General features: G+C 40.9%; 1 protein-coding gene across 6 annotated transcripts in view; it reads left to right on the forward strand.

Annotated features, from left to right (window-relative positions):
- The window catches only part of Kidins220 (kinase D interacting substrate 220), a 94079-nt gene that overhangs the window by 20819 nt on the left and 52839 nt on the right, over window positions 1–20421 (forward strand). For all 6 annotated transcript variants that reach the window (XM_051144052.1, XM_051144060.1, XM_051144034.1 and 3 more), the window contains exons 8-20: window positions 338–535; window positions 2595–2693; window positions 4125–4223; window positions 4697–4795; window positions 7493–7670; window positions 10656–10820; window positions 11611–11790; window positions 12715–12880; window positions 15640–15791; window positions 15971–16260; window positions 17335–17475; window positions 18185–18428; window positions 18965–19053. In XM_051144052.1, coding sequence (XP_051000009.1) covers window positions 338–535; window positions 2595–2693; window positions 4125–4223; window positions 4697–4795; window positions 7493–7670; window positions 10656–10820; window positions 11611–11790; window positions 12715–12880; window positions 15640–15791; window positions 15971–16260; window positions 17335–17475; window positions 18185–18428; window positions 18965–19053 — 2100 coding nt within the window. The remainder of the gene's footprint in view (window positions 1–337; window positions 536–2594; window positions 2694–4124; window positions 4224–4696; window positions 4796–7492; window positions 7671–10655; window positions 10821–11610; window positions 11791–12714; window positions 12881–15639; window positions 15792–15970; window positions 16261–17334; window positions 17476–18184; window positions 18429–18964; window positions 19054–20421) is intronic.

Raw genomic sequence — 20421 nt, forward strand, 5'->3', positions numbered from 1 at the left:
AATGCCCTGCATTAGAGACGGGGACCACTGTTAAAACTTGATTTATATCATTAATTATATGTATGCGCCTGTCTTTGCCTATGTTTGTATACATGTGAGTGGGGGTGCCTGCAGAGGCTAGAAGAGGAGCTGTAGTTACTGGTGCCTGTGAGTCACCCAGTGTAGGTACTGGGAATCAAACTCTGGTCCTCTGTAAGAGCAGCAAATACTTTCAACCACTGAGCCATCTCTCTAGTCTTGCAACTGCAAATAGCTCACCTATTTGAAAATAGTTTTCTGATTATGGTAGTATAATATGTTTTCTAGAACATACTAATTACTTTTTTTTCTTTTTAAGAATTCGATGACTGCACTTATTGTGGCAGTGAAAGGGGGCTACACACAGTCAGTGAAAGAGATTTTGAAAAGGAACCCAAATGTAAATCTAACTGATAAAGATGGAAATACAGCTTTGATGATTGCATCGAAGGAGGGACATATAGAGATTGTACAGGACCTGCTGGATGCTGGAACATACGTGAACATACCTGACAGGGTAGGGAACCTACTTCAGATTTGTCTGCGGTGGTGACGCAGACAAGAAATTAGCTAACAACTCCTTACCATCAAGAGTCATTGCCTATGATATCAACCTGCTTTAAGAGAAGTTTTATTTTTACCTTTGAAACTAGTAAATTAAAATTTCCAGTCTTGTTAAAGACTGTCCTTGCTTATTTTTGTCAAATACTTAGTTTTGTTACTAGAAATGCCACACTCTGGTTAATTTGTAACTCTCTTTAATGAATGTCTCTATTAGTGTTTTCAACAACTGATGTTATTCATTGTCCCAGAACTTGAATACTACCTTCATACTTAGGATTTTTTTCTCTTGCATGACTTCTTTCCTGAGATTACATGTGCATGTTCATGCACTAAATGTATATTTAGTGAGCTTTTAAAAACATACAGCAGAATAAAATGGAAGTGGGATTGTTTATTTTTTTACTACCTCAAGCCATTTTCCTCTCGGTTTTCTCTGTCTCAGCAGATGATCTCAGTACCCATTGTGATGCTTTCTCTTTCCTTTACCCACCCCATGCAGTTCTGTTGACTTGATGTAAAACTTAACCCTTCATCTATCTGGCTTCATCATCACCATTGCCTCCTCAGCCTAAGCCACCCTCTCCTGGTGTTAAAAGGATCATGACAGATTCTCTATGGCCTCTGCTTTACTCTGCATGTTGTTGAATGCATGTATTTCTTTGTGGAAGCCACCCAAGTCTTTCTCTTACACTTTGGATATGTACTTCACTTTTAGTTTACAGACCATGTATGTAAGGGTCCTTACTTGAGTTCTTGACATCATCTTATGCCACACTCCCTGTTCAGAAGGTAGCAGCCCTATCAGGTCCCTTTTTTCTTGTGCATGTTGATCTTGTCCCGCTGTGGGGTAGGGCCATGTGACCAGCTGCTTTCAGTCTAGAATGCTGTCTACACATAGTGGCTCCTGTTCATTTTACCTCTACTTACCTCTACCTAGTCAGAATGGTCATCTTCGCTATCCAGTCCAAAGGGGCTACCCTTTGAATATGCTATTCTATTTGCATAGTGTTTGTTTTGGTTTGTTTAATTGTATGTTGTTTCTGTTTGTTAAACTGTAAGTCTGCTTACAGCTGGGACCTCGTTTATCTTGTTTCTCAGTGTCTAGAATGGTGCCTAGCACGTTGTAACAGGACAATGGTTTACTTGCCAGTTTACTGGTTCTCACTCACACTAATGGCTTACAATTTTAACTACAACTGCTCTGCCATGGGTTTATGTAAGCTGTTTGTGGGGAAGCTAATGTACTACACCACAGTGTTAGAGTTAGAACCATCAATGAACAGTTGACTTGCAGCATGTTGGAGCCTTCGAGAGGGAAGCAGGCAACAGCTCAGGAGCTTACTTGGCACAGAAGTCTACAACTGACCTGCAGTTTAGCAATAAAATGACAAGATACTTCTGTCCATGGCAGAGTTAGTATTTGAAGTACAGGGAAGCTGATTCAAAATGGCTGTTGCTGGTTGAATGTCATCTAAGGAGCTATGCTTCTGAGGTATTTAACTTGGTACAATTCTTGTACAGGAGAATGAAATAGCCTGTATGCTCTTAGCTTGTGGCTGCCCACTGCCTATTTCCACAAACATTGCTGTGGGAGTCAGTCCTTCTGTCCTTCAGAACCATAACATTATGCCAGCTCTATGCTCCTAATTTAGAACCTGTTGCTTTTATCATGTGGCGGTCTTTGAAGGAGATTTATTATGTAAATTGAAACTGTCAGCTAGTGTCCATAATGGAGAATCATCTTCAAAGAGACTGGATTCCATCTGAGTAATTTGTCTTTTTAAGTTTACATCATGAGATTTCATGAGTCCTTATTCTAAGGACTGATGTCCCTGGGTCTTACTCAGAAGGTTGCTACTATCAGATATTATCAGTTAATTAAAAATCTCATTTTAGTAATACTCTTTTTCAAAGAAATTTTTAGAACAAATCGATGTGTTAATAAACGAGTAACCTTAATTTCAGAACTGCTCATTTGTTTAGTTATTTGACCCTCTTTTTTTTCCTTTTAGAGTGGAGATACTGTGTTGATTGGCGCTGTTAGAGGTGGTCATGTTGAAATTGTTCGAGCACTTCTCCAAAAGTACGCTGATATAGACATTAGAGGTCAGGTATGTGCACTCAGATTGTGGTGACCATGAACACATGTGTCAAGTAGTCAGGATGTCGCTCCTCCTACTTTCTATGGAGATTTTAAAAAGTGTGGCCTAATGCATTGCTGTGTGTTATTGTTGTTGTGTTTTATTGACACTATTCTAAAGTTCCATAATTAATGTCCACTTAAATTCAGATACAAGTAAGAAAGTTCCATCCACATCATTCTAGGCTGTGTAGTGAAACTCTGTCTCAAAAATAAAACAAGGGGCCAGAGGTGGTTAACTGGCTAAGGGTGCTTGCTGTACTGGGAGCGGACACTGAGGTTCAGTTCCCAGCACCCATGCTGGGTGGCTCACAGCTTGCCTTAACTCCTGCTCCAAGGGATCTGACCCTCCATTTATGGTCTCTGAGCTTTTGCACAATGAGTGCAATTAAAAAAGAAAAAACACACGATTTTTTTTCAATTAACGTGAGCTTTAATGTAGAGAAAGAGGAAATAAAGGAAAGCCTTTAAAGCAGGTGGGACTAGAGCTACATTTAGTGATGGACTTAGTTTTAGCAGGTCAGAGAAAAGAAGTCTGAGGGTTTCAGGGAAGCACAGGTGAGTATAGAAGAAAACTTGAGCCTGGAGAGTGAAAGACTACTGTAGCTATGGAGAATCAGTCTGTCGCTGATGTTGGGATGAAAGACCAAGAAGGGAATAGAAAGAGAAGTAGTTCGGCCCACTAAGTGCCCTGAGTAGCTAGTGCACCTTTCTTAGGCTGGGAACTAACTCCCTTAGGGAAGTGTTGACATAACAAACCTAGTGTGGCAGCTACAGGAGTCATCTTCTCAGTTAAAACCATCTTTTCACTCACTAATGGCTGGTTTCTGAGCATCTTTTTTAGACTACTAATAACTCAGTCGGTCAGTCTTGTGAGTCTATTTTGAATCAGTTTTTAATTGATGTTTTGTAGCTCTGCTTTCAGGTCTATGTGAATCAAAGTTTGGGTTTTTGAGCCAGATAGGTTGCTGAAGTATAGGGTACATGGTGAATATAGGTTAAGAACGGTACAAATAATAATGCCATTGTTAGTCAGAAACAGTCCTACTCACTGTCATCACTGGATCAGCATACTTACTAATGACTTGTCCAAAATAGAAGAGTTCAGGTATTGGTGACTTCTAACCTGTTTTATATCCCTGAGATCTGACTGCATTACGAGGTCCTGGGCTCTACCCTGTACCACAGAGACGAAACAAGAACACAACTTATCAACTCTTTTTATTTAAGTAATACTAAGTTTTCTAGGATCTTTTCATAAAGAATTTCTCAAAAGTAAATCCTAGATATCATGTAGATTGATTGATGTTACCTTCCACCAGCCTAAATATTCATGATATTTTTCCTTTATAAATACCAGTTTTTAATACTGCATCTTACATGACTTTCTCCCATTATACAGGACAATAAGACTGCATTGTATTGGGCTGTTGAAAAGGGAAATGCGACAATGGTGAGAGATATCCTGCAGTGCAATCCTGATACTGAAATATGCACGAAGGTATAGATGGTGTTCTGCTCTTTCAGCTGAGTGCTTTTAGAGTTGCGGAGATGATGCCCTGGGTCAGGAAGCACACTGTCAGCCATTCACAAGTGTAAAGAGGTTGCCGTGCCTGTGTTCTTTATGTCCTGTTTGGAATGTAGAACACATTTGCTTTAGAGCCACAACATGAGCTGTGTGTGGTTCCCCATATCAGGCATTTTAGCTTCACTCAAATCATGTGAAACTGTACAAGACTTTGATGGTTGTAGTTAATGAAGTTAGCTGCGTATGCACCTGTTGTATGGGAAATATACTTGTAATTCTGATATAAAGGTTAAGGTGCCTTAGTAATATAAAGTACTTTCCATACAAATGACTGGTTAGGAAAGGAGAAGCCTTTCCTGGTCAGTTGGAAGTTACATTTTCTTTAGAGTGTAGGCTTGCTGAAGTAAAGGAGAGCTCTGTCCTTTAAACCTTGTCTGTGCCCACAGGATGGTGAGACACCACTAATAAAGGCCACCAAGATGAGAAATATAGAAGTAGTGGAGCTGCTGCTGGATAAGGGAGCTAAGGTGTCTGCTGTGGACAAGGTAAGAACAGAGCTGTGCACAGAGGCCTGGGGTGAGGTGCTGGTAGACTGACCTGCACATCTGGTGGAGCACAGAGTGCCTATGCTGAGATCCTGACCTGCACATCTGGTGGAGGTACTAGAGGTCTACCTTTATCATGTGTATGAAGAGATGGGCAATTGGGATTTTGATTTTGTTCCAACATCATATTGTAGAGTGAACAGGCTTAGTGTGATATCTGTTTTCTTTCCTTGACAACCCCATAAGGAGAATATCTCAGGGGCAGCTATCTCAGGAGAAAATACAAAGGGGCTGGGGTGGGGGGGTGCATTCTCCAAGTAGACTGTAGACTGCCACTGATGGTCTCTAACAGAGGACTGAAGTCCAGTTCCCAGCACAGTATGGAGTAGCTCACAACTGTGACTCCAGCTCCAGGAGATCTGATGCCTTCTTCCTGCATGTCCACACACAAACACATCAATAAAAGTTCAAAAAACTTAAATTAAGAAGGACATAGAGTTAAAACAAGACTTTTTGAAATTGAAAACTTCTGCTGGGTGCAGTGGTGCATGCCTTTAATCCCAGCATTCAGGAGGCAGAGGCAAGCTGATTTCTGTGAGTGTGAGGCCAGCCTGGTCTATAAAGACGATTCCAGGCTAGAGAAGGTTACGTAGTAAGACAATGCTTTCTCAAACCAAACCAAAAAGAAAAAAGGAAAAAAGAAAAATTGTTGTATTACCTATTTCTATGTCTTGTGTCATAGTTGACAGTGTCCCTCCACTTTGGAATAAGAAACACATTGACATCCCCTATATAGAAGCATCATGGAACATGCTTATAAGTGATTGTTTTGTGGTCATTGTGTGTTGCTGTGGGAGACAGAGTCAGTACATACTTGCTGGCAAATGCTCATGGTAAGGGAATTGATAGGATTCCCACTTGTGCTTGGACAAGAAGGAGGCTGTGAGAGTTCTTACCCGTGATGCTGGAGATAGAACTGGGGACTCTGTATCTGCAAAGCCAAGTGCTGTTCCACTGATGTGTGGCATGGTCCTTTAGTGTTTGAAGTGACACCTATATGAGCTTTTTTTTCCCCTCCTTTGGTCTTTCGAGACAGCATTTCTCTGTGTAACAGCCCTGGCTGTCCTGGACTCTCACTTTATAGACCAGACTGACCTTGAACTCAAAGAGATCTGCCTGCTTCTGCCTCCAGAGTGCTGGGATTAAAGGCATATGCCACCATGTCTGGCACCTGTGTGAGTGTTGAATCTGGCTTTACACAAAAATAAACTGTGAAATAAGATGTTTACTCTAGCCATTGTTGCTCTGTGTTTATTTTCAGCATTTTTGCAGGTATGCTTATATTTTCCAGAGATTTTGTGTGCTGAGGATATTTTGCTTTCTCACAGGTTTGAGAATGTGAAATGGAGTTGAGTAGTTCAGATATATTGACTTTGAGGACTGATACACAGTCAGGAAACTGTGATGAGAGACTTTGGGAAATGTGGGATGAGAATCTGGCAAGACACCCAGAGTAGGGATGGGACCTTGGGGGTTAGTGTAGGGTGTGTGAGTGCCTGGTAGTGATGAAGACGGAAGTGTAAAGAAAAGTAAAAGCAGTCAAAGGTCACCTATTAGAGTGTGTCATGTTGTTGGTTTTGTAATTAATCTTGGTTATCAAGTTTTTTCCTTTTATGTCATCAGCTATATAAATTCAGAACCATTTTATCTTTGTATCTCCCAGCACACAGAGTTCTTTCTTTACATTTGCTCAATTCAGTACTTATTGAACCATGTGCAAAACATAGGAAGAGAACTTAGAGAGGAAATAGACATGAGATAGAAGAACAGTTTGGATAAGGTTCTTTCTAGGATGATGGGAGAGACACACAGGCCTCTTCTATTTATTTCTCAGAGTAGCCAGGGCAGAAGAGCTGGGGATTCAATGTCTAAGTTTTATGTCATGGATTATCTTCAAGGGATGGTTTGCCAAGTAATGAATAGACTACTTGACTTGGCAGACTGGAAAGGGCTTTCACAAGTATGAAGTTTTCTTAGCGTGGGATGTGACTACTCATGTGATTGGTGAATCTCATAGCAGAAGAGGCTTTCAATGGCAGGGAGTGAAAGATGAAGAGACTGGAAGATACTTTAATGCTCAGAGAAGGGAGATAAGGCATAAAGGACTCTGGTGGAGAGTAGAGAGTCATGGATTTAAGGACTTCATAATGGCAAATATGTGACAAGAGGCTAAAGGACTGATGGGATTGATCACAATGGATGAGTACTGGCATGTAGGCTGGTAGAAGGAAGCCATGAACTAGAAGATAAGTTAGTTGAGGAAAGCAGCTGATGTCCTTGGACAGGGAATGTTCTGATGGAAGGAAAGGTGCTGAGGAGTGAGTCCTGCCTGGGAGGCATGCATGGCGGAGGCTGCTGCTCTTTAAATGAGTCGCAGGGAGTGAAGAAGCTGCATTCTAGAGGCCAGGGGGAAATATTTCTGAGAAACACTTACATAGAGCTAAGGAAATAAACTGTGAGGAACACAGAGATCCAAATTCATATTATGGTTATACCATTTATGAGAAATATAAGCCTCCAGATCATCTACTTTATAGAGGGATGAAAATTGTCACTTGGAGCTTTAGAGGCATGAGAAGTGTTGCTCAGAGCTACCCCTGAGAATAAGCAAGTTCAGCCTGTGCTGCCATTTTACAGAAAGGTGACACTCCTCTGCATGTTGCCATACGAGGGAGGAGCCGGAGACTGGCAGAGCTTCTTTTACGGAACCCCAAAGATGGGCGACTACTTTACAGGCCCAACAAAGCAGGCGAAACTCCCTACAACATTGACTGCAGCCACCAGAAAAGCATTTTAACTCAAATATTTGGAGCCAGTAAGTAATGAGTTTTGTCCCTGACTGAGCCTGCTCATGCACAATTGGGTGTGTGTATACATAATTGTGTGTATGTGTGTGTGTGCATTTATTTGTGTGTATCTATGTGCGTGTACATGCACGTTTTGCTGGAGTTTGAACCCAGAACCTTGCCAATACTAAGAAAGAGCTTACTGCCTGCTTGAGTTTGTTTGTTTGTTTGTTTGTTTGTTTCGAGACAGGGTTTCTCTGTGTAGCCTTGGCTGTCCTAGACTTGCTTTGTAGACCAGGCTAGCCTTGAATTCACAACACTCTGCCTGCCTCTGCCTCCCAAGTGCTGGGATTACAGGCATGCACCATCACGCCTGGCTTCTGCTTGAATTTTTTAAATAATGAATTTCCGGTAAAAACACATGAAAAATAAATGATTCACCATACCTGGCCCAAAAAAGACTTTAAAAGTTTTTATTATCTTTATACATTTTATTTTATTATGTGTAAGTGTTTGCCTACATGTATATATGTCTCTCTAATCTCTCCACCAACAAAAAAAATTTTTTTTGTGGGGAAGGTTTCAAGGCAGGGTTTCTATGTGTCTCTAGCCCTGGCTGTCTTGGAATCACTCTGTAGACCAGGCTGTCACTGAACTCATAAAGGTCTGCCTGCCTCTACCTCCTGAGTGTTGGAGGATTAAAGGCATGTGCCACCACCACCCAGCTAAAAAGATTTTTAAAAGATCATTTGTGGGCTAGAGATGTCTCAAAGGGCTGAGCTCTTGCTGTTTAAGCCTGGGGACCTGAGCCTGGTTCCTGAAACTTGAGATTAGGTGGGAGAACGAAACTGATGCTACTGAGTGACCTAGCCCCTTACCTCGTACATGCACTGCGGCCTTCTTCCATGGTTGTCATAGTAAATCAAATACTTAGCCGGTCTTACACTCTTAAAGCCATTCTTAAAGTTTTATTTATGTGTATGCTTCTATGTCTGAATGTATGCCGTGTGTGTGTGTGTGTGTGTGTGTGTACTCACACATATGTATAAGAGGATGTTGAATCCTCTGGAATTAGAGTTACAGGCCATTTTGAACTTCTCAGTATGGATGCTGGGAACCAGACTTGTGTCATCTGGAGGAGCAGGAAGCCCTATTAACCACTGAGCCATCTCTCCAGCTCGTCTTATATTTTGGCTTTTCATCTTTAAAAAATACTCTTGTGTTTTTTTTTTAATGGTAATTTTTAAAATTAATTTATTCTTGTTACATCTCAATGGTTATCCCATCCCTTGTATCCTCCCATTCTTCCCTCCCTCCCATTTTCCCCTTATTCCCCTCCCCTATGACTATTCCTGAGGGGGATTACCTCCCCCTGTATATGCTCATAGGGTATCAAGTCTCTTCTTGGGAACCTGCTGTCCTTCCTCTGAGTGCCACCAGGTCTCCCCCTCCAGGGGACATGGTCAAATGTGAGGTACCAGAGTATGTGAGAAAGTCATATCCCACTCAACTGTGGAGAATGTCCTGTCCATTGGCTAGATCTGGGTAGGAGTTAGAAGTTTACCTCCTGTATTGTCCTTCGCTGGTGCCTTAGTTTGAGTGGGACCCTGGGCCCAAATCTGCCTATCATAATGTTCTACTTGTAGGTTTCTAGGACCCTCTGGATCCTTCTACTTTGCTATTCTCCCATGCTTCTCTCATCTAGAGTCCCAATAGGATGTCCTCCCCTCTGTCCCAGTTTCCTGGTAAGTGAAGGCTTTCGTGGGACATGCCCCTTGGGCTAATATGCAGATATAAGTGAGTATATACCATTTGAGTCTTTCTGCTTCTGGGTTAACTCACTCATTATGATCATTTCTACTCAATCCATTTATCCACAAATTTCGGGAATTCCTTGTTTTTAATAGCTGAATAGTATTCCATAGTGTATATGTACCAGTTTCTTTATCCATTCTTCTACTGATGGACACTTAGGCTGTTTCCATGTTCTGGCTATTATGAATAAGGCTGCTATGAACATGGTTGAGCAAATTTTCTTGTTGTGTGCTGGAGCATCTTCTGGGTATATTCCAAGGAGTGGAATAGCTGGGTCTTGAGGAAGCCCTATTCCCAGTTTTCTGAGATAGCACCAGATAGATTTCCAAAGTGGCTGTACTAGTTTGCATTCCCACCAGCAATGAAGGAGTGTTCCTCTCTCCCCACATCCTCGCCAGCATGTGGTGTCGCTTGAATTTTTGATCTTAGCCATTCTGATGGGTGTAAGATGGAATCTCAGAGTTGTTTTGATTTGCATTTCCCTGATGACTAAGGAGGTTGAGCATTTCTTTAAGTGTTTCTCAGCCGTTTGATATTCCTCTGTTGAGAATTCTCTGTTTAGTTCCAAGTCCCATTTCTCAATTGGGTTATCTGGTTTGGTGGTGTTTAATTTCTTGAGTTCTTTATATATTTTGGATATTAGACCTTTGTCAGATGTAGGGTTTTGTGTTTTTTTTTTAATTGTCCTAGTTTAGGAGGAATTGGTACCTGAGTCATTAAACCTTCCTGCCAAGAATTATTTTGTCTTTGATTATTATATTCTTCAGTAACACTTTATAGTATATGTACTATTTAAAAAATTCTGGAATTGAAATGGTCTTGAACTTTTTTCCCATCCATGGTTCTAAGAATTGAACCCAAAGCTCATGTATGCCAGCAAGTGCTCTACTGCTGAGCTGTGTCCCCAGACCTGGAATATGTGATAAGCGGTAGAGAAGAAAGCATAATTTGCTAGCTCTTTTTTTGCTGCACTTCAATGTGATGTAGCTTATCATTAACTAATAGATAAGTTATAATAGATATATTATGTTCCTCGAAATACAGTGTTTGTAAATCTCTGAAGCTGTTTCTACATAGGCTTAAATGTTCCAGATGAGGTTGCCACCTCCCACCCCCCATATACAGTAGGTTAGAATTGGCGTTCCTCTGTAAGTGATACCACTGTTTAATGTAAGGATGTCATGTGCTTCTAATTACAGGACATTTGTCTCCTATGGAAACAGACGGTGACATGCTCGGTTATGATTTGTATAGCAGCGCTCTGGCAGATATTCTCAGTGAACCTACCATGCAGCCACCCATTTGTGTGGGGTTGTATGCACAGTGGGGAAGTGGGAAGTCTTTCTTACTCAAGAAACTAGAAGGTAAAGACATGTTTTATGAAGTCTTTAGATAGTATTTTTCTGTGCAGTAGAAGCTCTGTGGGTTGCCCTGCCACCATCTGCTGCAGTAGTTGGCATTTCTTTCCCTCTAGTTGATCCTCCCGTGAGTTTTCTTTTTAGAACATGTCCAGTTGTGGGCCAGCATTGGGTACAGCCCTTGGTAGTGCGTTTCACACACTCTTCACATACTTAGCAATTTGCAGGCCCTCCAGTGAGCTCTGTGCTGCAGGCAGCACCAAGTGCCCTTGTTAATGACAGACCTTTTCTCTCTGTTAGCGGCCATTCTTCCTCTTCAAGGACATGCTTCAGTATTGGAATAAAATGACTTCACGTTTTGTAGAAAGAGTGATGTGTGGCTCTCATCAGGCTTAATGTATTATACGTTTGAGAACCACAGTTGGGGGGTGAGGGGATCGGAGAGGAGTGGTGTTGATGTGTACTTTGGAGACAGAGCACTGTTTCTGTTTTTGCTTTCGGAGCCACATTTTACTTAGTATAAACCCTAAATGCCAGTATCAGTAAAACCTTGACAGATGAGAAAATAATACACAAAAGAATGTATGCATCTTCAGTATGAAGCAGGGCTGTGGGGGAGCAGGGGGAAGGTGTGCACTTCAGAGGGGCTCAGATTGATTAAGAGAAAATGTTGGTTTATTTAAGGTACTTGTTACCTGCCCAGTACAAGTTTATATTAACAATGGGAGTGTTAAAGAGTGAGTTAAGAGTTACATTTAAGCAAAACAAACAAACCTCACTTTAATTTTTCTTTCAGATGAAATGAAGACATTTGCAGGACAGCAGATTGAGCCCCTTTTCCAGTTCTCCTGGCTCATAGTGTTCCTCACCCTGCTGCTGTGTGGGGGGCTGGGCCTGGTGTTTGCTTTTACGGTTGATACAAATCTCGCCATCGCAATTTCACTGAGTTTCCTGGCTGTCTTATATATATTCTTTAGTAAGTCTTTGGTGTGTTTTTTTAAAAATATTTTTCAAAAATGGACAAAAACATCAAGGGCTTGTAACTTAAAACACCTGTCTCTTAAGAATCTACTCGATCTTTTTGCCAGGCATGGTGGCACACACCTTTAAATCCCAACACTCAGGAGGCCAAGGCAGAGGCAGAGGCAGGTGGATCTCTGTGAGTTCGAGGCCAGCCTGGTCTACAAAGTGAATCCAGGACAGCCAATGCTACACATAGACAACCTTTCTTGAAAAACAAGACAAAACAAAACAAAAATTGATTTTTATAATTGGCTGAGAAAATTGATGTATTTGCTACTTTATAACTACTGTACCAGTGTTCAAACCTGACTGGAGTAGCTTTAAGGTCCAGTACATCTACTTACTCACAGCACAGCTGGACTGACTCTAACTTACAGGGGTCTGGTACACAGTGTCAGTGATGACACCCGTTACCCTTCATTACACTGCAGTGCACCTTGCTGAAGAGAAGGCTCTGTGGCCATTGCTGGCTGGCTCTTGGACCTTTTGACCATTGCTACGGTTTTCAGTTTTTCTGAAAGCAAGCTAGGAAAGCAAAACAGGATCTCTGTTTCTTAGGGCATCTTCAGTTTTAAGAAAGGAAATAGATTCATTATTGAAGGAAGTCCTAACTTTAGCAGTTGCAAACATGACAAACCCAGCTCCTTTGTGACTGAACTGCCAACCTGACTCATAAGGCTTTGCTTTCATTTAAGATTCCAAGGCGGTTTTTTTAGTTTCCATTTTCACAAATCTTCTGTATGTTAAGAAGGTCACTTGAGGAGCATTTAAGAGTTAGTGTGGACCATGAACAGTTACATAGAGTTAGCACCTCTTTACCTGATAATTGACTATAGAGAAAAAAAGCTGCCTAACTATCTCACACTGTGAATTTCAGTCGTCATTTACTTCGGTGGACGACGGGAAGGGGAGAGTTGGAACTGGGCCTGGGCCCTCAGTACCAGACTGGCAAGACACATTGGGTATCTGGAGCTTCTCTTCAAACTGATGTTTGTGAACCCACCTGAACTGCCAGAACAAACTACTAAGGCTTTGCCTGTGAGGTGAGTCAGTCCCTTTGACAGAAGGAAGGAACCTTTAATAAGGGTAAACAAAAGGGTTTAAAAAATTTTATAAGACATCATATTCTAAAACATATTGGTATCTTAGTCTTAAAGCATGCACCAGTACCTTTGAGAAATGCTTGATAGTATATCTTCTTCCTGTGCATGAGGTCACGTTTCCACAGGGAGAAACCTGTTTATTTTTTATTGTATTTTATTTGTACAGGAGCCTCTCCCACTTCTTGGTACCTGTTACATACTTAGGTTTCTTCTGGGAGCAGTGCCTGGGTCTAAACCAGGGTTTCACTGAGGAACCCACCACAATGGGGCCACACTTCACCTGTTACCATCCTTTCTGACGCCTTGGAAGGAGTATTAAGCTTCAGGGTGGAGTGCTGGCTGCTCTTTCCTCATCTCTGGAAATAGACGTGTGTGTCCAAAGTCATTGTGCATCTCACACAGAAAATCATGAGAAAAATGTGGATTAAAGGGATAAAGAAAACGTATAATGTTCTAGATGAAAGAAAGTTTTTTGGTCTTGTGTTTAAGTTATAAAATTAAGAGCAAAAAACTTCCATAGGAGTTAGGAAAAGGAATTAAAAATCTGTTTAAAAAGGTTGAGAAGTTTTAAATTATAATAAAATTAAGTATGCATAATTAAGATTAATGTGAGTCATTCTAACCATTAAAACTGTGCTAAGAATATAGGTGAGAAAAATAAAGGTTATAATATTACAAGTACAGCTGGCCTTCTCTACATCTGAACCCTGCATTTGTAAATGCAACTAACTGTGAATTGTAAATTTTCTTTAAAAAATTGCCCCTGTATTATGATGTTTAGACTTTCATTATATTATATACTGTATTAGATATCATACATAATCCAAAGATGGCTTAAAGTAGATCAGAGTATGTGCGTTTTGTATTTTATATGAGAGACTTGGGCTTATCCTAGAACCAGCTGCCTATGAATACTGAGGAGCTTTGTAATTAGCATGTAAATTTAAGTATTAGAAAGATTGAAACTTTACCTCTTTTTAAAAAATATTTACCTCATTTTTGGTTTGTGTGTGTATATTTATGTACACGTGTGTGTGTATGTCTGTGGAGGCCAGAAGAGGGTTTCGGATCTCCTGATGCTGGGGGCTCAAGACTGAGAAGTCGTAAAGGCAAACGTTTGAGGTTGGAGAAATGGCTCCGTGGTTAAGAGTGCTTGCTGCTTTTGCAGAGGACCTCAGTTTGGTTCCAGTACCTACAATGGGTGTCTCACAACCACTTGTAACTCTAGCGCACGTGTGTGCGTGCACACACATACACATGTATGCACCCATGCACTATTAAAAATTAAGTAAATACATATATAATTTGTGTTTGTTTTTCGAGACAGAGTTTCTCTGTGTAGCCTTGGCTGTCCTGGAACTTACTCTGTAGACCAGGCTGGCCTCCAACTCAGAGATCTGCTGCCTCTGCCTCCCGACTGCTGGGATTAAAGGTGTGTGCCATCATACCTGGCCAAGTAAATATTTTTAAAAAGAGGTTTAAAGTTTAAAGAAAAGTATATAATACAGAATAACACAATTGGAGGAAATTTTTACAGAAAATTAAAACAATTTAAATTAACAGGATGGTAGTTTTAAAACAGAACAACTAAAATAGTGTCAGTTAAGATAACTATATAGGAACAGTGTCATTCCAGATTAAAATTTGAAGCATGTTTTATCTACTGGGTTGAAGTGAGAATTTCATTTAGAGATGCAATGAAAAGAGTGAATTAATGCATAAATAATTCAGAGACTCGGGATATCTGTAAATCAATTATTTTGAAGAGCAACTCTAAAAAGGATATTTTACAATTATTTCTAAATCCTTGGTATATGTTAAATCCATAAATAAGAAGTTAGAAAAGTTTATTTAATTTTATTATTTTTTAGGATTTATTTATCTTTATTTTAAGCGTATGGGTGCTTTGCCTCATGTATGTCTGTGTACCCTGAGCATGCAGTGAATGTGAGCTTCAGAAGAGGGCATCAGATCCCGGGACCTGGAGTTATGTCATGCGGGTGCTGGGAACTGAACCTGGGTCCTCTGGAAGAGTAGCCAGTGCAGTAAGCACCGAGCCATCCCTCCAGCAGAAACCTTGCTTCTGATTGATATTTCTGGGCTTGGAATTCCTGTGTGTAGTGCAGACATTCCTGCTCTGATCTCTTCAGCTGCTATTAGAGCGCTCCTCTTTGGCATACTTTCTGACAGGCAAGGCTCTGTTGTCATGCTCCCTTTTGCTGCTAGCCCATCATACACCTTTTCAAAGAGAGTCTCTAGCACCCTCAGAGTAGAAGGTACGTAGTTACAGGTTCTTCTCTATTCCCTCAGAACTTTAAAAGCAATGTGCCGAAAAGAACATCAAGAAAAGTATAGAATAAGTGGGGTCTGAAGAGATGGCGCAGTAGTTAAGAGCGCTAGCTGCTCTTCCAGAGGACCTGGGTTTGATTCCTGGCACTAACGTGGTGCCTCACAGCCATCTGTAAACCTAGTTTTAAAGGATCAGACTTCCTCTTCTGGCTTCCGTAGGCACCAGGCATACATGCAGTGTGTAGACATAAAATTAAAATTAAGGTAACTTTTAAAAGAAGAAACAGGCACTGTCTTTAAAAAAAGAAAGGAAATAAGTGATAGAGATGAGATTCATGTGTTAGAAGTTGCTGTATTAGAACTTGTTGCATTCGATAGCTAAGTAACATCTTGCTTGTTCTTCCCGCAAGGTTTTTGTTTACAGATTACAATAGACTCTCCAGTGTAGGTGGAGAAACTTCCTTGGCTGAAATGATCGCGACCCTCTCAGATGCTTGTGAGAGAGAGTTTGGGTTTTTGGCTACCCGGCTTTTTCGAGTATTCAAGACTGAAGATACCCAGGGTAGGATTCCTTTCCTCCCTCCTGTGTTTTTAGGGGTAAAGAAGGGAGTGAGTGTTTATTTATCTTCATGAGACTATGACTTGGACCTCAGAGTCATAATATGCTTTTGACCGTAAAGATTACAATGTCCTGCGTACATGATATGGTAATAATTGTTAATACTACTTGTTCTATTACAGGTAAAAAGAAATGGAAAAAAACATGCTGTCTCCCATCTTTTATCATCTTTCTTTTTATTGTTGGCTGCATTATTGCTGGAATTACTCTTTTGGCTATATTCAGAGTTGACCCAAAACATCTGACAGTGAATGCCATCCTCATATCAATTGCATCTATTGTGGGGCTGGCCTTTGTGCTGAACTGTCGTACATGGTGGCAAGTGCTGGACTCTCTCCTGAATTCTCAGAGAAAACGCCTCCACAGTGCTGCCTCCAAATTACATAAGTTGAAAAGTGAGGGATTCATGAAAGTAAGTACTCATCTTTCAGAAAACTGTAGTGGCGATATGCTGCTGTTGCCATGCTCACCTGGGCATGCTCTCAGAATGGTAAAGGGTTACGTTTAGGTTTTTAATTGTTGTTTTGTTTTTATTTGTTCAGTGGTAGGGATTGAATGCGCAAGCTTGTGCATACTAGGCAAGCACCCTGCCACTCAGCTACATGCCCAAATCTGTTGCATTTAGTTTAGTTTAATTAGTTTGTTAGGTTTATGGCACAGCCTCTGTTATCAATACCTATGACCAGAGTGCTAGATTTGTTCCAGTTGCTGGACCTGCATTGGTCCAGCATAGTCAGACTCAGTATCCACAGTTTACATTAGGTTCAGTCTTGTACATTCTTTGGGTTTGCACAAATGTGTGATAGCATACCCATGGTTATAGTATTGTGTTACTGTCATGAAAGCCCTACCTCCACCTGTTCAGCCCTCTGTCTCTCCTAGGCCCAGTAAATGCTAATGAGTTTACCATCTCAGTAGCTGTGTCTTTCCCAGGTTGTGTGTAGTTGAACCATACGTATTAGCTCTTTCATATTGGTTTCTTTTGTCCCTTTCATAGATTAAAATCTCATTGCTTTTTAGGCCTGCATTACATTGTTGCCTGGATGGACAGTGTATAGTTATTGGGCTACCTACATAAATATAACTTGTTGATTAACTTTTAACAGTTATGAATAAAATTGCTATAAATATCTGTGTTCAGGTTTTTGTGTAGATGTAAAAGCTAGATGCCACCAAAGAGCCAAGAGTAGTGCAACAATCAATAGGTCTTTTGGGTAGAATTAAAATTTTGTCATTTACAGTCTGCAATTTTGGCAAGTAAGTCTCTCAACCTCTTTTGTATGCTGTAAATTCCTATCGTAGTGTCTCCTGATGCCATCCTGAGAGCTAAGTGTTTTCAGTTCATAACTGAAACCCTTACTACAGGTTTAAGTGGAATTGCTTCTGGAAGCAAGAACTTTGGGTTTCTTTTCCTCCTGTTGAATGGCTTTCTGTGTACTTCTAAAGGAACTCATCTTACCGTCTTGTATCTTCTGTGCTTGTGCAGGTCCTGAAGTGTGAAGTGGAGCTGATGGCCAGGATGGCAAAGACCATTGACAGCTTCACTCAGAATCAGACAAGGCTGGTGGTTATCATCGATGGCCTGGATGCCTGTGAGCAGGATAAAGTCCTTCAGATGCTAGACACTGTACGTGTCACCTGTTTCCAGACTTGTCACTGTGGCCACACAGGATGCATGGCTTCACAAAATACCTCAACTGGGATGGAAGCTGTGCTACTTATTTAAGAAACAATGATTTCCCTTGTTAATTTCTCTTTCATAAAAAGAACTGTATTTTAAAATTCAGAAATACAACAAAAGTAAATGTTTAGTCAATAATGTTTAAATAATTTCAGCCTGATGGTAGTTTAGGAAAAAAGCGAAGTAAAAAAATCATATGGGCCATCTCTAAAGGACAAGTGTGGCTCAGCAGACAGTTGTGTTTATATTCTGAGATGACAGCGGAACCTGTAGAATTTATAGTTTTGTGTTAAAAATCAGAACACTGGCAATATAAGGTGTGCTGTAAACAATAGCAGTAAACTGCAGATCTGGGTATGCCCAGACCACATGTGCTCACAGAGGATTGCCTGATGTGTTGATCTTAGTTCTGTGTAGGCTGCAGGTATCTGAGAAGGAAACCACATTAACTGTTCTGTGTTGTTTTTGTCATTGGGAAATGATAGTGACCTGAGTTTGAGCCATCTACAAAAATTGTTTCTATAGGGAGCAAATTTTGATGAAAAATGAATGCTGTTAAAAAATATGGAATCAAAAGATAGTAGAGATTTTAAAAAGATATTATTTGGTATAATTTTAATATTGTTGTCATGTCCATATCTTTCTTCTACCACAGGTCCGAGTTCTGTTTTCAAAAGGCCCCTTTATTGCCATTTTTGCAAGTGATCCACATATTATCATAAAGGCCATCAACCAGAACCTGAATAGTGTACTTCGTGATTCAAATATAAATGGGCACGACTATATGCGAAATATAGTTCACTTACCAGTTTTCCTTAATAGTCGTGGATTTAGCAATGCAAGAAAATTTCTTGTAACTTCAGCAACAAATGGGGACATATCGTGCTCAGATACTACAGGTAAATATCAAACCCTAAAATACTTGGGCTTAAAGTAGTCTGTAAGGTTTTTATAGTCTTTGTTTACCTTGAAAAAAATGTTGCTGTTTTACATCTCTTTAATATCAAACAAAAACAACTTTGCACATATGACGCTTACATTAGTGACTTTTGTATTGCTGTGATGAAACACCACAAGGCAAGGCAACTTACAGAAGGAAGTGTTTATTTAGCTATGGCTTTAAAGGGACAAGAGTCTAGCACCATCATGGCAGGGAAGTGTGGCAGTGGGCAGCTATGGTGGAAGGCATAGCAGCTGGAGTAGCAAGCCAAGAATTTACATCTTAAACTACAAGCAGGAAACAGAGCAAATGCACAATGGCTTGTGTCTTTAAACTCTCAAAGCCCACCTCCAGTGACACACTTCCTTCGGCAATGCCCAACCCCTAAACCTCCCAAATAACACTATATCAACTGGGGGCAAGTGTTCAACCCCCCTAGGCTCTGTGGGACACTCATTTTAACCAGCACAGTGCTATCTCAATGCATTCTTCCAGGAGTCCAGGAGGACATTGACAGAAGAGTTTCACAAAACAGCCTTGGGGAGATGACAAAGCTTGGTAGCAAAACGGCTCTCAATAGAAGGGTAAGATGCTATCTGTGCCACTTGACGTCATTGTATGATTGATTTTTCCTTAGTGTTGGGGTTTGACCCCAAAGCCTTGTGCATGCTAGACAAATATTCTGCCACTTAAGCTATACCCTAACTCTGATTTTTATTTTATTTTTAGCACTCATTCAAATATACTTAAGTTAATGCAACCTAATGCCCATCTGTAAGCACATTATGATCTTGACATGTACATCAGTGTTGAGCTCCCTTCCAGCGTCTGCTGCCTCAGAGCTCCTGTACCTGGAGCAGTAAAGACCTTGATCTGGGAGGAGTCTTTGTGCTCTGCATCCTCTTCCCAGATCAGGTGCTGACTCTGGTCCTTGACTAGTGAGATTTCATAGCTCAGCAAATGGTTGCACCCTCCTCCTATTCAGGTGCCACCCCTACCTTTACCTCTCCTAGGTTCTTCCTCCTTGCTCAACATTTGCAAGTTTGTATTGTAGTCTCCACTCCCACGTGTGATTCTGGGCCCTTACCAGTCTCCTTGGGTTTCTGGTCTAGCGCTTCAGTTGTTTCTGTCCTCCCATCTTATTTGTAGAGCAAAACCAGATGTATTTATCTCAGTTTGTAAAGTGGGAAGATGGCCACTGGCCAGGAAGCATGGCTGACATTGTTGCTTAGGGATGGCTGGCATGGGCTTACACTGGCATTTTCTTTGGACATTACTTCCCCCCCCCCCAAGACAGGGTTTTTCTGTGTAGCCTTGGCTGTTCTGGACTTGCTTTGTAGACCAGACTGGCCTTGAACTCATGGAGATCCTCCTGCCTCTGTCTCCGAGTGCTGGGATTAAAGGCATGCAACACTGCACATGGCCTGGACATTACTTTTTAATCTTTGATGACGTTTTGTGTCTTTGGTTTTGTACCCACATGTTCTGTACGTTATGAATTCAAACTTCATGTGAATGACAATTGATATAGCCAAAGTCGGGGGACTGTGTAATTCAGCATTTTGATTTTCTCTCCTGGGAGTCGAGCTTCCTGGGTACCTGTGATTTCATCTACCTTTCTTGTGCTTTAGGATTCTGTGTGTTTGTTCTTTTCTTAGGAGATGGGATTCCTTATCTACTCTAGTCTGCAAAGTGCCTCTAAGTTTTTGAGTGGCTGTGCCTGGGAGAAAATTGTATAACACTTTAAAACAATCTAAAAATAGAGATGCTGAACCTCTAGCACTGTGCAGAAGCTTGTCCGCTTTATTGTTTTAGGGTTCCTGTAATACAGAGGCTTCATGGACCTTGGCCAAGATTCTCTATATTGAGTTCTGTGCACTTTCCCATCTGAGGGTAATACCTTTCCCTAGCTGTACTGCTGTTAGTGGGCATGCATCCCAGGCATTGCTGCC

Source organism: Acomys russatus, chromosome 1, assembly GCF_903995435.1.
Source record: "Acomys russatus chromosome 1, mAcoRus1.1, whole genome shotgun sequence".
NCBI classification, from domain to species: domain Eukaryota; kingdom Metazoa; phylum Chordata; class Mammalia; order Rodentia; family Muridae; genus Acomys; species Acomys russatus.